The sequence below is a fragment of the Caloenas nicobarica genome, chromosome 1, assembly GCF_036013445.1.
Source record: "Caloenas nicobarica isolate bCalNic1 chromosome 1, bCalNic1.hap1, whole genome shotgun sequence".
NCBI classification, from domain to species: domain Eukaryota; kingdom Metazoa; phylum Chordata; class Aves; order Columbiformes; family Columbidae; genus Caloenas; species Caloenas nicobarica.
This window is the reverse complement of record NC_088245.1, coordinates 216,241,191-216,254,247: the sequence shown is the minus strand read 5'-3', so window position 1 is coordinate 216,254,247 and position 13,057 is coordinate 216,241,191. Positions and strand designations below refer to the sequence as shown.

Genomic DNA, 13,057 nt, shown 5'->3' with positions numbered 1-13,057 from the left:
GTTGAACTTCATACAATTGGCCTCAGCCCATCGATCCAGCCGGTCTAGATCCCTCTGTATGGCCCTCCTGCCCTCCAGCAGGTCAACACTCCACCCAACTTGGTGTCATCTGCAAACTTACTGAGGGTGCGCTGGATCCCCTTCTCCAGATCATTGATAAAGAGATTAAGCAGAACTGGCCCCAGTCCTGAGCCCTGGGGACACCACTCATGACCGGCCGCCAACTGGATTTGACTCCATTCACCACAACTCTTTGGGCCCAGCCATCCAGACAGCTTTTTACCCAGCAAAGAGTACACCTCTCCAAGCCATGAGCTGCCAGTTTTTTCAAGAGAATGCTGTGGGAAACAGTATCTAAGGCTTTACTAAAGTCTAAGTACACAACATCCACAGCCGTTCGCTCATCCACTGAGTGGGTCACCTTGTCACAGAAGATCAAGCTAGTCAAGCAGGACCTGCCTTTCATAAACCCATGCTGACTGAGCCTGATCACCTGGTTGTCCTGTACATGCCATGTGATGGCACTCAAGATGATCTTCTCCACAATCTTCCCTGGCACTGAGGTCAGACTGACAGTCCTGTAGTTCTCCAGATCCTACATCCATCCCTTGTAGATGGGCATCACATTTGCTAACCTCCAGTCCTCTGGGACATCCCCAGTTAGCCAGGACTGCTGATAGATGTTGGAAAGTGGCTTGGTGAACAATTCCGCCATCTCTCTCAGTACGCTATTCACTGTTTGTCATGCATTTAGACTTGAGAACATCCTTAGACCTTTTACAATATTTGCGAACAACTTCTGTAGACATGGAGAGGCTGCCCAATGTACAAAGCATCCTGCTGGGGTTGTCTGTAGGGGCTCGCTGCCCATCCAGCAGCTGTCAGCATTTGAGTGCCTCTGTCCTCTCTCCCCCATCCTGCTCTGGGTCACGTCTGCAGCACTGATTAACAACTGTCTATACTAAACATCTTGTCTCCAAAGTCTGCCAGTGAAATGCAGCTTTTCCCCTAACAATGCTGTTGGTTTCTGGCTCTGGAATCAGTCTCCAGCCCCTGATTTCCAGTTGGATCTCCAGGTTGTCTGCTTCCTCCAGCAGCACCAGGATGCTGGCCGCCGGTTCAGGCTGTCCGCTCATAGGAAGTGGCATATCCTCACTGGCTTCCCTCTGCCTACCCCTCCTCTTGCTTCACTTGTTTAGAATGCAAAATCTTAGTTCCCCTCCATCAGGTTTTCCTTTGCAGCCCAGCCTTTGGTCTGTGCTGCTACAGAGTGTGTCACTTGTTCTCTCTTGTGTTGTCTTTGTATTTCCCTTGTCTGTTGTAAGGAGAAAACAATAAAAACCAAGCATACGACCTATTACTAAATAACAGTAAAATTACCAGCCTATCTTGTCATCCGCAAGTATGAATTAGGACCGAAACATTAACTAATGAGGGGCACAGGATCCTGCTGACCACTGCTGTCTTTTGCCTTAGTATAAGCTTGTTCCAAGCCAAATACAGTGGGTGTCTCCTGGCCCTTGGGAAAAGGGTTGGTTCATGCTTCTTTCTCCCTTCACTGGTGAGTAATTTCTCTCTTTGGCTACGTATCACCTGGGAACTGTCAGCCTGTGCCACCACGAGGAAGCTTTGCCCTTGATAGGACCCAGGAGTGGAGTTATCTAAAAGATGGACCCTGAACACGCTGGAACTGTGAAAACTGTGAAAACACCCAAGGAGGAAGTTCGGGAGGTGGCAGAGATGGGTCCAGGCTTGGCAAAGCAGAGAGAAGCAGCCTGCAGGTGAGGTTAAGGGAACAGGGAGTGAGCACAGGAACATGTGTACATTCCGCTATGTGACACTGCTGGGTGGAGGCTTTGGAGGATGAAATAGATTGAATCACTGGTTTTTGCAGTGTTTGGGAGTGTCTGGGAGATGTAGACTCTGTCGGACAGACCTCCCGGGAATCTGTATCTCCTGTTGTTCTCCCCTGGCCCTCAGCAGGCTGTGACCCTGCTGTGGGTCATGCACAGAAGTGGGGGGGCTGCAGAACGATATAGATGGTGGTATATGCATGTGGAGGGGTGCTAGGGTGCTGTAAGCCTTGGGCTTGGTGTGAGGCTCCTGCCTTCTTGTAGGGACACAGGTAGGTGAGGAAAAGCCAGCTGGTCCTGCCGCCCTCTGCCTGTAAGGTGAACAGGGATTTGGGGACCATGGTGCTGGAGCCCTCCCAAGTGCCTGGCATTTGCCTGGCCCCATGGGCGCAGGAAAGGAGTGCGTGGGTCCAGAGGAAGAATTGGGAACTAGCCTGGGTGTGACTGGGAGGAGAGGGAGCATCTGTTGCTGGGACTGGCTGGATTTGCTGCAGCAAATCCGGGGCTGCTGTGAGTCGTGAGACAGGGACCCTACAGTTCAGAAGGGGTCGTATAGCACAGGTTACACTGAGTGCTGGACAAGGAGCCAAAGGGCAGCTCTGGCGCAGCAGAGCAGAGTTGGGTAGAGCAGAGGAAGCTGCTTTACCAGCGTCCAGGAGCCTGTGCTAGGGAAAGGGTGCAAGAGCTGGATGGCTGTGTCGGGGGGTAATTCAGACCGCAGAGACCTTGGGAAGTCTCTGGTCCAACCTCCTGCTCGAAGCAGGGGCAGCTGTCGGGTCAGACCAGGCTGCTCACAGCTCATCCAGTAGCATCCTGAAAACCTCCAGGGATCGGCAACCTGCTCCGATACTGGGTGGGCCTCGCAGGGAAAAAACTTTCCCCGGTGTCCAGCCTGAAGTTCTCGTTTCAACCCACCCCGGTGGGCTCTTGTTCTCGTGCCGTGCACCGCTGTGCAGAGCCTGGCTCTGTTCCCTTGACGAGCCCCCCGGGTGCTGGCAGCTCGCTGCTGGTTCTGCAGCCTCCTCCCCGCAGGCCGAGCAGCCCCGGGCCCCGTGCAGCTCCTCGCGGGGCAGCTGCTCCAGCCCCGACCAGCTCCGTGGATTCGCCCGAACTCGCCGCAGTTTGTCGAGGTCTTTCCCATCCTGGGGGCCCAAAAGTCAATCCGGTGTCTAGATGTGGTTTACCAAGGGTTGAGGAGAGAGGAGGACGATCCCTGCCCTCCAGCTCCGGGCTGTGCCCCTGCTTGCACCCCAGGGGCTGCTGGGCGCTCCTGCCTGCGGGGTCACTGGCGCTCGTGTGCCGCTCGCCGCCCAGCCCTACCCCAGGACGTTTTCCCCGCAGCTGATCCCCAGCCTGGCCGTCCCGGTGTGTGGTGGCGCAGGGGGGCTCTTCTTCCCAGGGCAGCGCTTGGCATTTGTCCTTGCTGAGGTTCATGTGGTCCCTGTCAGCCCGCTCCTCCCGCCTGCCCAAGGCCCTCGGGTGCCCTTGTGTGTGTCAGCTGCATCCCCCTCCCCAGGCCGGGGCCATTTGTCATCCTGACGAGCGAGCGCTCTATGCCTGCACAGAGTGAGGGTCATTGCTGAAGATGTTCAGCAGGAGAGGTCCCCAGGCTGGTCCCTGTGGTGCTCCACTTGTCACCCACCTGCAGGCAGAATAGCTGGTGATCCACCGCGCTCTGAGCCCAACCCTCCAACGGGTTTGTGACCCACCCACTGGTCCAGCCCTCCAAACCGTAACATCCTGCCTTGGATATGAGGACAGTGGGAAAAGATGCCAAAATGCTTCATAAAGTCAGGGCGATTGTCATCCACAGCTGTCATCCCTGCAGCCACAGATCCCGTCATTGCATCGCAGAAAGCAGACAGGACGGTCAATCCGTGCTGTTCCCCTCCCAGGCTCCTCCATGTGGCTAAAAACGTGCTCCAGGAGGACTTACTCCATGATTATCCCAGGGACCGAAGCGTGGCTGCCAAGACTGTAGGTCCTCAGATCATCCTTCTGGCCTTTTTTAAAGGTGGGGTGCAATATTTGCTTTCCTCCAGTTGTCAGGGATCTCCCCTGATCTCCACCACATTTAAAAGAGCAGCCCTGCAAGTCCGTTTCTGTCAGCATCTATTGATGCAGCCTGCGAGATCCCATGGATTTCTACTGATCAAGTTCACTGAAGAAATCCTGACTCGGTCTTCGTCCCTGTCTCGTAACTCTCTGAACCCTTTCGAAAAGCATGGAGGCCTGGGAGACCTTGTTGGTGAGGGCTGAGGTAAAGGAGGCATTGAGTGTCCCAGTCACGTCTGTGTGTGCTGCCACTAAATCACCCACCGCATTCAGAAATGGGCCTTTATTCAGCCTTTTACTGCCAATGTAGCGGTAGAAGGTCTTCTTAGCAGCCTCAGTTTTCCTTGTGAGTCTCAACCCCACTAGAACTTTGATTTTCCTGACACCATCCCTACACGCCTGGGCAATGTTAATAAATCCCTCCTTTGTAGCTTGCCTCTGCATCCACCTCCCATATGCTGCCTTTTTGCATTGCAGCTTAGCCCTAAGAATCACAGAATCACAGAATCACAGAATGTTAGGGATTGGAAGGGACCTCGAAAGCTCATCCAGTCCAATCCCCCTGCCAGGGCAGGTGAGGTTACACAGGAAGGCGTCCAGGCGGGTTTTGAATGTCTCCAGAGAAGGAGAATCCACAACCTCCCTGGGTCCCTGCTTAGCCAAGGCCACCTGCTAACACGTCTCCTTGTTTTGCTGAGTACTGGGTGGGCTGCTCCTGTGCCTGGGGTTTGCTGTCCTGAAGGCTTGCCAGCTTTCCTGAGCTCCCTCGGCCTTCAGATCTGCCTCCCGTGGGATCCCTCCCACCTAACAGCTCCCTGTACAAGCTGAAGTCTTGAAGTCCAGGGCCTGTACTCTGGTACTGTCCTTCCTCACTCTCTTTAGGCTCCTGAACACTGCTACTTCATGGTCACTACAGCCTAGGCTACCGCTGATTATCACATGCTCGGTCAGTTCTCCCTTGCTAGTAAACAGCAGATCCAGCTGTGTGTCACCCCTGGTTGGTCTGGGAAATGGAAATTCATTGTGAGACCCAGGACACCAGTCCTAGTGCCCATGTGAGCATTCGTGTGTGGCTGGGACACGATGGAGCTGCGCGAGGCACAGGAGGCAGGTAGGGGCGGCTCTGCCGTGGGACCGCTGCGGTGGCCCGTTGCGGGCTGGGTCTGGCCGCGGCTGGCACAGCGTGCGGTGCTGCGGTCACCAGTGCTGCCCCGGGAGGAGTGCGCTCTGTGAGAGGCCGGCTGAAGGCTGGGCTATCCCAGGAGCATGCTGTAGGCAGAATGAGAGGACGAGGCATGGAGGGAGAGTAACGCTCCGTGTGCCGTGCACGGCTGCAGCGGGTTCCAGAGAAATCCCGTGCTCGCAGCCAAGGCCATCTTAACAAGGCCAAAAAGCAGGCAGGAGCACCGGCCCTGTGCTGCTCAGAAACCTTGGCCTCATTCTGCACTTGGGCAGGATGCTCTGCAGGACCCTGAGTCTCAGCCTCCCTTTCTCTTCAAGACCAAGATCTGACTGCTGTCAGAAACACAACCCTTACGCAATAGCAGGATGCATTAGTGCAGCCGTAACCTCCTGATGGCAAAGGATTTCCCTTTGGAGAACGGGGTCCTACAAGATAGAACAGGAAGGTTACAGGCCAGAAAACTCTCTGGCTCTGCAGCTGGTTTATCCAGGAAGGGGATGGGTTGCCTGGTCCACCTGGCAATACCAATACAGAGGAGGTTTCTGTGCACAACCTTGGTCTTACAAGGGAAGAATCAGACTCAGGGGTAATAGCAGTGATTAGGAGTAGGTCTTCAACAGAGGATGTAATGAACGGTAGAAACAATTCACCATGTCTTCCTTCTCACTGCTGGTCTGGCTGGGTCTGTGAATGGGAACATCCGGAGTCTTGATGTCAAAGCTGCAGGGTCACCACACTCCCTGCCTCGTGGAGCACCCTCTGGAGTCCCAGCATGGGGAGAGTACAGGGCGCTGGCATCGCTGCTGTCTGACAACATGGCACAGAACATTTTCACCAAATGTGGGAAGTCTCACTGCACTTGTACTTTGTGGACGTCTCTGTTCTTGATATGTGGGGTTGCAGCTGCACATGCTGTAGTCTTGGGCAGAAACACAGCATGCACTTCACCTCTAAACATTGTGCCTGGTCTATCTGTGGTGATCCTGCAAGCTTGCGCAGGTGTCCTGTGCAGATGAGGTGACCCTGCAGCTTTGTCCACGTCTCATATCTGCATGCTGACCGTGCAAGCTCATGCAAGTGTTTTATTCCCAGCTGCAGCCTTCTCCTTCTCTTCCTTCTCCTCTCAAATAGCTCCTCCTGGGAACAGCCAGCCTTGGCCCTGTGGGGTGTTCAAAGAAGGCAGAGGTGAGGGTGCTGTAGGAGCTCCACTCAGGCTCAGAGCTCGGACTCTCTACTCCCACGAATTCAAGCAGCAGGCCTTACACAGCCCCGAATTGTTTCCTGGGCTGCTCCGTAGACAGCTTGACCCCATTTCCCTCTTACTTCTCAGGCAAACATCAGGAGCCTCACAAGTAAGCTACAGTAAAAACAGCTGTTGATCCAAGATTTGGGATGGGCACTAGGTACAGAGCCTGGGGCTGCCCTGCTTTGGCTTCTAGCAAAGTTCCTAGAAAAATATCCAGACTCGGTTTTAAAATTTCCAGGAGTGGTGAATTCACCACAGGCCTTGATGAGTCCTTTTGGTGGTTAGTTACCCTCACAGCTAAAAATGTGCACCACGTCCCAGACTGTGTGTGCTCTGTGGTCTGCAGCTGTGGGTCCGGGCCACACGTGCCAGCTGGACAGAGGTGTCTGCCACACCTCGTGGCTGATCAAACCCTCCCCAGGAGGCATCGCCCCAACCACGTCCGGGGTCCGTGCTGCCGTCGGGGTGTGCGCCAGGCACTGCCGAGCGCTGGACGCCGTTGGCCAGCCCCGTCGCGCGGAGCGCACGGGGTGTCTGCAGGCACTGCCTGCGGGCAGGAGGGCTTGGCTGGGGGTGCCACAGCCCCACTGCGTCTCCACGCGGTGGCAGAGACACTAAGCTGTGCAGCTGCCCCGCACTGAGCTAACACAGGTCACTGCTCCTTCAAGCGTTTTGTTGTTCCTGTGGCTTTTCTCTGGGCACCAGTTTAGCACCACCCCTCCAATGACACCAGGACCACACACAAGTCTCCAGCAGTGGTTGCGCCGGTGCTGGTGTAGCAGTGACATGACCTCCCTTGGACCCTGCGTGGGCTTGTACAGGCAGGATTTGTGTTAGACCGTTGGTTCACAGGCAGTCCCGTAGCAGGGTGGGGAGGTGGAGCACCAGATATGTGAACGGGGAACCTCTCTGAGGATGCCTTGCCCTGGCCCTACAGCCGGGTTTGCCTCTGGTGCCAGCCTGCCGGCCCCATGAAGCAGTCTTGCAGGGAGATGCCTCTGAGCATAGGGAGCAACCAGCGAGATGGTGCTGTGCTGCATAATAGTGAGAGCTCATCTGTTTCTCCCCTGTTCCCAAAATCTGACCCAGCTCCTGCGGCAGAAAGCTGGATTTCCAGATAGCATCCCCTGTGGGTATCTTTCTTAGTACAGCTGCCATCAGAGGATGGTTAAGGTGGGGAAGTGAGGCTGTCCTATAAGCACCAGAGCCCTTGGCCTGAGGAGCCTAAAGAAAATATCTCACTCTGCTGCAGGGCTTGTTGCTGTACAGTGTATTAAAGCAGCTGACATGCATTTTAGAGCACTTTCAGAGTGACAAGCAGTCCATTTTGAAGGAAACAAGTTGTTAATTTGCCACATAGTGCCTGTTCCAGTCACTGTGGTAGCATACCAGTATCAGATGCATTTCAATCTGCAGCCGTAGCGAACGCTACCAGCTAAAAGCCAGACATAGCACACAACTCTAGTGTATTGGCACAGGGCTGTTACCCAGTAATAATATCCAACACGGAGCCAGAACACAGGTAACCTGAGTACAGGTTTCAGCGATGTCAGTGAGGTCAGATTTATACTCTGAAATGACCAGTTCCACAGCGAAGGGAGCTGGGGCAGGAGGGAGGGAGGATGTGAACTCAGGGGAGAGGCAGGTGGGTTCAATTTCCCAAAGAGCTTCCTGGCCAGGCTGCTGTCATGGCACCTGTGGCTCTGAGCGCTCTGCAGCTGGAGCAGGGAAGGGGGATCCTGTTTCATGGCGCTGCTTCTGGCAGCTGCTGCAGGGTTGAGGAGCAGATTCTCTGTACAGGAGCACGGTGCTCATTGCAGATGTGCTCTCAGCTTCTCCCCTCGGGCTTCCCCCCACAGCACGGACGGTGGGGCAGGATGGCTGGTGAGGGTGTGTTGCGGGTGCTGCGGGTGCTGCCTGCCCTCCCTGGGGGCGGCAGGACCATCCGGGGCTCTCGGGTGCTGCCTGCCCTCCCTGGGGGCCGCAGGACCATCCGGGGGCTCTCGGGTGCTGCCTGCCCTCCCTGGGGGCCGCAGGACCATCCGGGGCTCTCGGGTGCTGCCTGCCCTCCCTGGGGGCCGCAGGACCATCCGGGGCTCTCGGGTGCTGCCTGCCCTCCCTGGGGTGCAGAGCACATGGTGCGGAGAGAGGGAGGTCCCACCGCTACCTGATTTATTCTTTTCTCCCTGACGCAGCCGTTCTCTGCGCTCTCTCTTGTTGTTCCTCCATCTCTGACGACGGGGTGAGTGGTTCAGGTTAGGGGCCCTGCCCGAAGGAAAGAGCTGTTTGCAGCCCCCAGCTGGGCCCTTTCCTTGGCGCGCGTGCAGCGTTCCTGTGCTCCTCGCTCACGGGAGCCGAGGCCCCAGCGCTGCTGCTGGGAGGAGCTGTGGCTGACGAGGCCTGAACTCCACTTCACCCGGGCCTGGCCCAGCTGCCTCCCTCCTGGCTCCGTGCTCCAGCTTTGTTCTCCGTGCAGAGCTCCCAGCTGGTGGATGAGCCATGGGCAGTGATGCTGCGGCCAGGGGGAAGGAGCTGTTTTCTGCTGACCTGAGCTCTGCAAGGAGCCCAAGGAGGAGCTGGGGCCTTGCGAGCAGGGAGCAGTTTTAATCCTCCTGCTGTGTCTGTAGCTGCTAGTGCAATTCATGCGGGCCTGGCTGTCTCTGGGCAACGCCACCCTCAGTCATCCTCAGAGCCCAGGGCTACTGGGCACAGAGCTCTGAGAGCAGGACAGAGCCAGGTTCGTGGTGAAAAGGGGGCTGTTTTTCTTCTCATCTTAAGTGTCTTTGCAGAAAAGAAGGAGCAGAGGGCCAGGGGCAGCTGCTGTGACAGCATGGGTTGTCCCGGGCTGGCCGGTCAAGCTGGATGCCATGGGGATGCTTGGCTGCTAGATCCTTGGCATCGGTGCGAGGCTTGGCCTTTCTGCACCCCCTCTCCATGTGGCTTTTTCCTTTGCTAAGTCCAGCCTGTTGACGTGGGTCACGGGTGTTGCCCCAGGGGTGCAAGGAGGGAGGACAGAGGACAGCACTGGGTTGTGGAGGTGGTGATGGGCTGGGTCTGGCTGGTGCTCTTGTGATGCTCGCCCTGCTTATGTAGTGTCTTCCCTCATCCAGGTGACAGCCACAGATGCAGACAGCGGCACGTTTGGCTCCCTTTCCTACTCCATTGGTTCTGGCATCGTCAGTGTTGTCCCCACGCAGTTCAGCATCGACAAGCACACGGGGCAGCTGTGCACTGTGCAGCCTCTGGATCGTGATGAGGGCACATCTGCCTATGATTTCACCATCACTGCTGTCGATGGGGTGAGTGCTGGAGAGGCTGCAGGGATGCAGTGCTGGAGAGGCTGCAGGGATGCAGTGCTGCTGAGTCAGCACTGCGCAGGAGATACAATCATAGAATCATTTTGGCTGGAAGAGACCCTCAGGATCATCGAGTCCCAGCATAACCCAACTCCAGCACTAACCCATGTCCCTGAGAACCTCGTCTAAATGCCTTTTAAATGCCTCCAGGGATGGTGACTCCACCACTGCCCTGGGCAGCCTGTTCCAATGCCTGACAACCCTTTCCGCGAATAATTTTTTCCTAATATCCAATTTAAACCTCCCCTGTCACAACTTGAGGCCATTTCCTCTTGTCCTATCACTAATACTATAGAGATACTGTTGTCCTTTCCCCTGTTCTTTGCACCATCTCTGATCTGGTCCTTCCACAGGGTGGCCTGAACTCCATGGTGTATGTGAAGGTTTTCCTGGAAGACATAAATGACAACCGGCCAGTGTTTTACCCGTTGGAGTATGCTGCCAGCATCAGCACACAGAGCATGCCAGGTACAGCTGTGCTGCGTGTTACTGCCCACGACAAGGATGAGGGGCTGCACGGAAAAGTGACCTACCGCATTGTCCTGGGAAACTCACCCCCTCTCTTCTCCCTCAACAAGGATACAGGTGAGAGAGAGCTCGGGACAGCCAGAGAAGGCAGCAATCAGAGCAGTGGGATGTGGGCAGGGGTAGAAGCCAGCCTGAAGGTCACTGCTTGGGCATCTCAGCAGTGCAGTCTGCCACCAGAATACATCCGTACCTCTCCCTGCTGCATCTTCCCTGTCTCAGCACCTTGAGCCTCTGGTAGCCCCTTTCCAGTCTCAGTCTTTGACCTCTTGTTTCTGCACCCTGCTCTATTCCTCATTTATTTGTCCCATCTTCCTTCCTCTCCCTCATTCCCCATCCCTGACTCACTGCACCTTTCCTCCTGCGTGCTGCTTGCTTTGCCCCATCAGGCCGTATCCTGCTTAGTTTCTTGTCTCTGCCCAGTTCCCTTTTCTCCCCTGCTCAGTTTATTCTCCTTCCCTATAACTCTCTGTCGCACTCACCTTTCTCATTGGCTGCATCTGGTCTGCCTTGCTTTGGCCACCAAGGCCAGAGCAGTTTCTGCTGGGGAGGTGAGTGGGTGAGCATGTGGTGCCAGGGGCTCTCGGCAGGACAGGAAGGTGTCCTGTGCTCAGCACGGGCATCAGTGTCTCTCCACAGTGGTTCCCAAGTTCCCAGAACGTGACTGGGATGAGACAGACCTAACAGCCATCCTAACGCGGGCCGCCTCCTTTGTGGAGCTTGTCAAGGATAGCTCTTCAGTTCTACATTTCCTCCAAGAGCCTCACCAACAGCCCGGATCCCACCTTCTGTGTTGTGACCCTCACCACACTGGAAGCCCGTATCCCTCCTTTACCCCTCCCAAGACCTGCCCTCTGGGTCATTTCCCCCATCCCTTACCACTGCTTAGCTCAGGACTGGGCTTGAGGTTGAGAAAGGAGGATTGGAAGAGACTTTCCAAGGAGGGTTGTTCTCTACTCCTGTTCTTCCATGGTGAGCTCCCTCCTGCAACGCACATTGTTGCCCCTTTGGTCTTTCTTTTCAAGCTTATGGTTTGGCCTCTTCCCTTGATGCCAGGTGACAGCAGGGGTGCAGGCATAGTGACCTCTGAACTGCTTTCTTCCCTAGGTGTCATCTCCCTCTCATGGTCCCTGAGTGGTAAAGCCAACACCTTGGTGCAGCTGGTGATCTCTGCACAAGATGGTGGGGGCCTGCAGGCACAGCCAAATGCCCGGGTGAACATCAGCATCGTGGAGGGCACGGTCTCTCCCCCTGTCTTTGAGCAAGCTCAGTACTTCTTCACAGTGCCTGAGGACATGCCGCAGGGTGCCAGTGTGGGGGCTGTCCGGGCCCAGAACCCTCCAGGTACGGGCTTGTCCCTTTTGTATGCAGTCACTTCCCCTGTCCCTGCATCATCCTGAAGGTCCAGTACCAGGCTTCCTCACAGAACAACCCTGTTCTGGGAGCTTCACACCTGCACAGAGGCGTGTGCATCCAAATGCGCACCCATGCGTTGTCACTCAATTCAGTGCATGCTCTGACAACATGTGCCTACAGATGTGTGTACACACACACTTGTGCATATGCATCTGTGCACAGAAGCACGTGTACACAGTGCTACTGTGCACCACCCGACCAGCGTCTGCCACAGCCGCTGCTGCCCAGCGCTGCTGCTGTCCGCAGGGTGTCTGACAAGAGAAGCCAGGTACACTAATCATTCTTCCTGTCTCCATTTCCTTGTCCACAGGTCATGCTGATGACATCTTTTATTCCATCTCCTCGGGGGATCCTCATGGCTACTTTTCCATCGACTCTGCCTCGGGGCAGCTCCGTACCAGCCTGCCTCTTGATCATGAGTCCCAGGCCATCCTCATTCTGGATGTGCAGGCCCGAAGTGGTTCACCTCCTGCCTATAGCAACACACGTGTGAAAATCTCTGTGTCAGATGTGAATGACAACGCGCCACTGTTCCCAGCCCCCTCTGACTCAATTCTGCTGCCAGAGGCCACAGAACCTGGGACTACAGTGTACTCTTTGCAGGCCGAGGACCATGACAGCGGTGCCAATGGTCAGGTGAATTTTGAGCTGGTGTCAGGAGGTGACGGCACCTTCAGTGTGGAGCGCTCGTCGGGGGCAGTGCGACTGATTGCGGCCCTGCAGTATGAAGCCAGCTCAGCCTACAGGCTGGCCATTGTGGCCCGAGACAGTGGCGTTCCCCAGCTCAGCTCCACGTTCACGCTGCTGGTGCACGTGCAAGCTGAGCACGACAACGGGCCCATCTTCGACACGCTCACCTACCGCGTGGAGGTGCGGGAAGGCGTGCCTGTCTCCACCCACTTCCTGCAGGTGCGGGCCCTGGCGCGCGATGCAGAGTCCGTGACCCTTACCTACCACCTGCGTGCAGACGGGGATGCTGCCAGCTTTGGCATCATGCCCGAGAGTGGTTGGCTGTACGTCAAAAGCGCACTGGACCGGGAGACGCGGGACCTGTATGTGCTCACAGTGCTGGCCTCGGCAGGAGGCAGCGCTGCAGGGGCGGAAGCCCGGAAAACAGGTACCAGCACTGTACGGATCAGCATCACTGACGAGAACGACAACAGCCCGCGGCTGAGTGAGGAGCGTTATTTCTTCACTGTTCCTGAGAATCAGGCTCCTGGTAGCAGTGTGGGGAGAGTGATGGCAAGTGACCGGGATGCTGGGCAGAACAGCCGGCTCACCTACCGCCTGCTCCAGCATGATCCCAACTTCCTTATCCACACACAGACAGGTGAGAGGCTTCCTGGCTTAGGCTGGGGCTGGCTGGGGGGAAAGCCCAGGGCAGATCAAAAGTGATGCGGGCCAGGCCAGTGCCACAACAGAA

The 13,057-nt window shown here is 56.1% G+C and overlaps 1 protein-coding gene across 2 annotated transcripts in view; it reads left to right on the top strand.

Moving 5' to 3' along the window:
* Positions 1 to 13,057, top strand: part of DCHS1 (dachsous cadherin-related 1) — a 55,923-nt gene that overhangs the window by 16,568 nt on the left and 26,298 nt on the right. For both annotated transcript variants that reach the window (XM_065626810.1, XM_065626811.1), the window contains exons 3-6: positions 9,448 to 9,636; positions 10,047 to 10,278; positions 11,326 to 11,562; positions 11,945 to 12,964. In XM_065626810.1, coding sequence (XP_065482882.1) covers positions 9,448 to 9,636; positions 10,047 to 10,278; positions 11,326 to 11,562; positions 11,945 to 12,964 — 1,678 coding nt within the window. The remainder of the gene's footprint in view (positions 1 to 9,447; positions 9,637 to 10,046; positions 10,279 to 11,325; positions 11,563 to 11,944; positions 12,965 to 13,057) is intronic.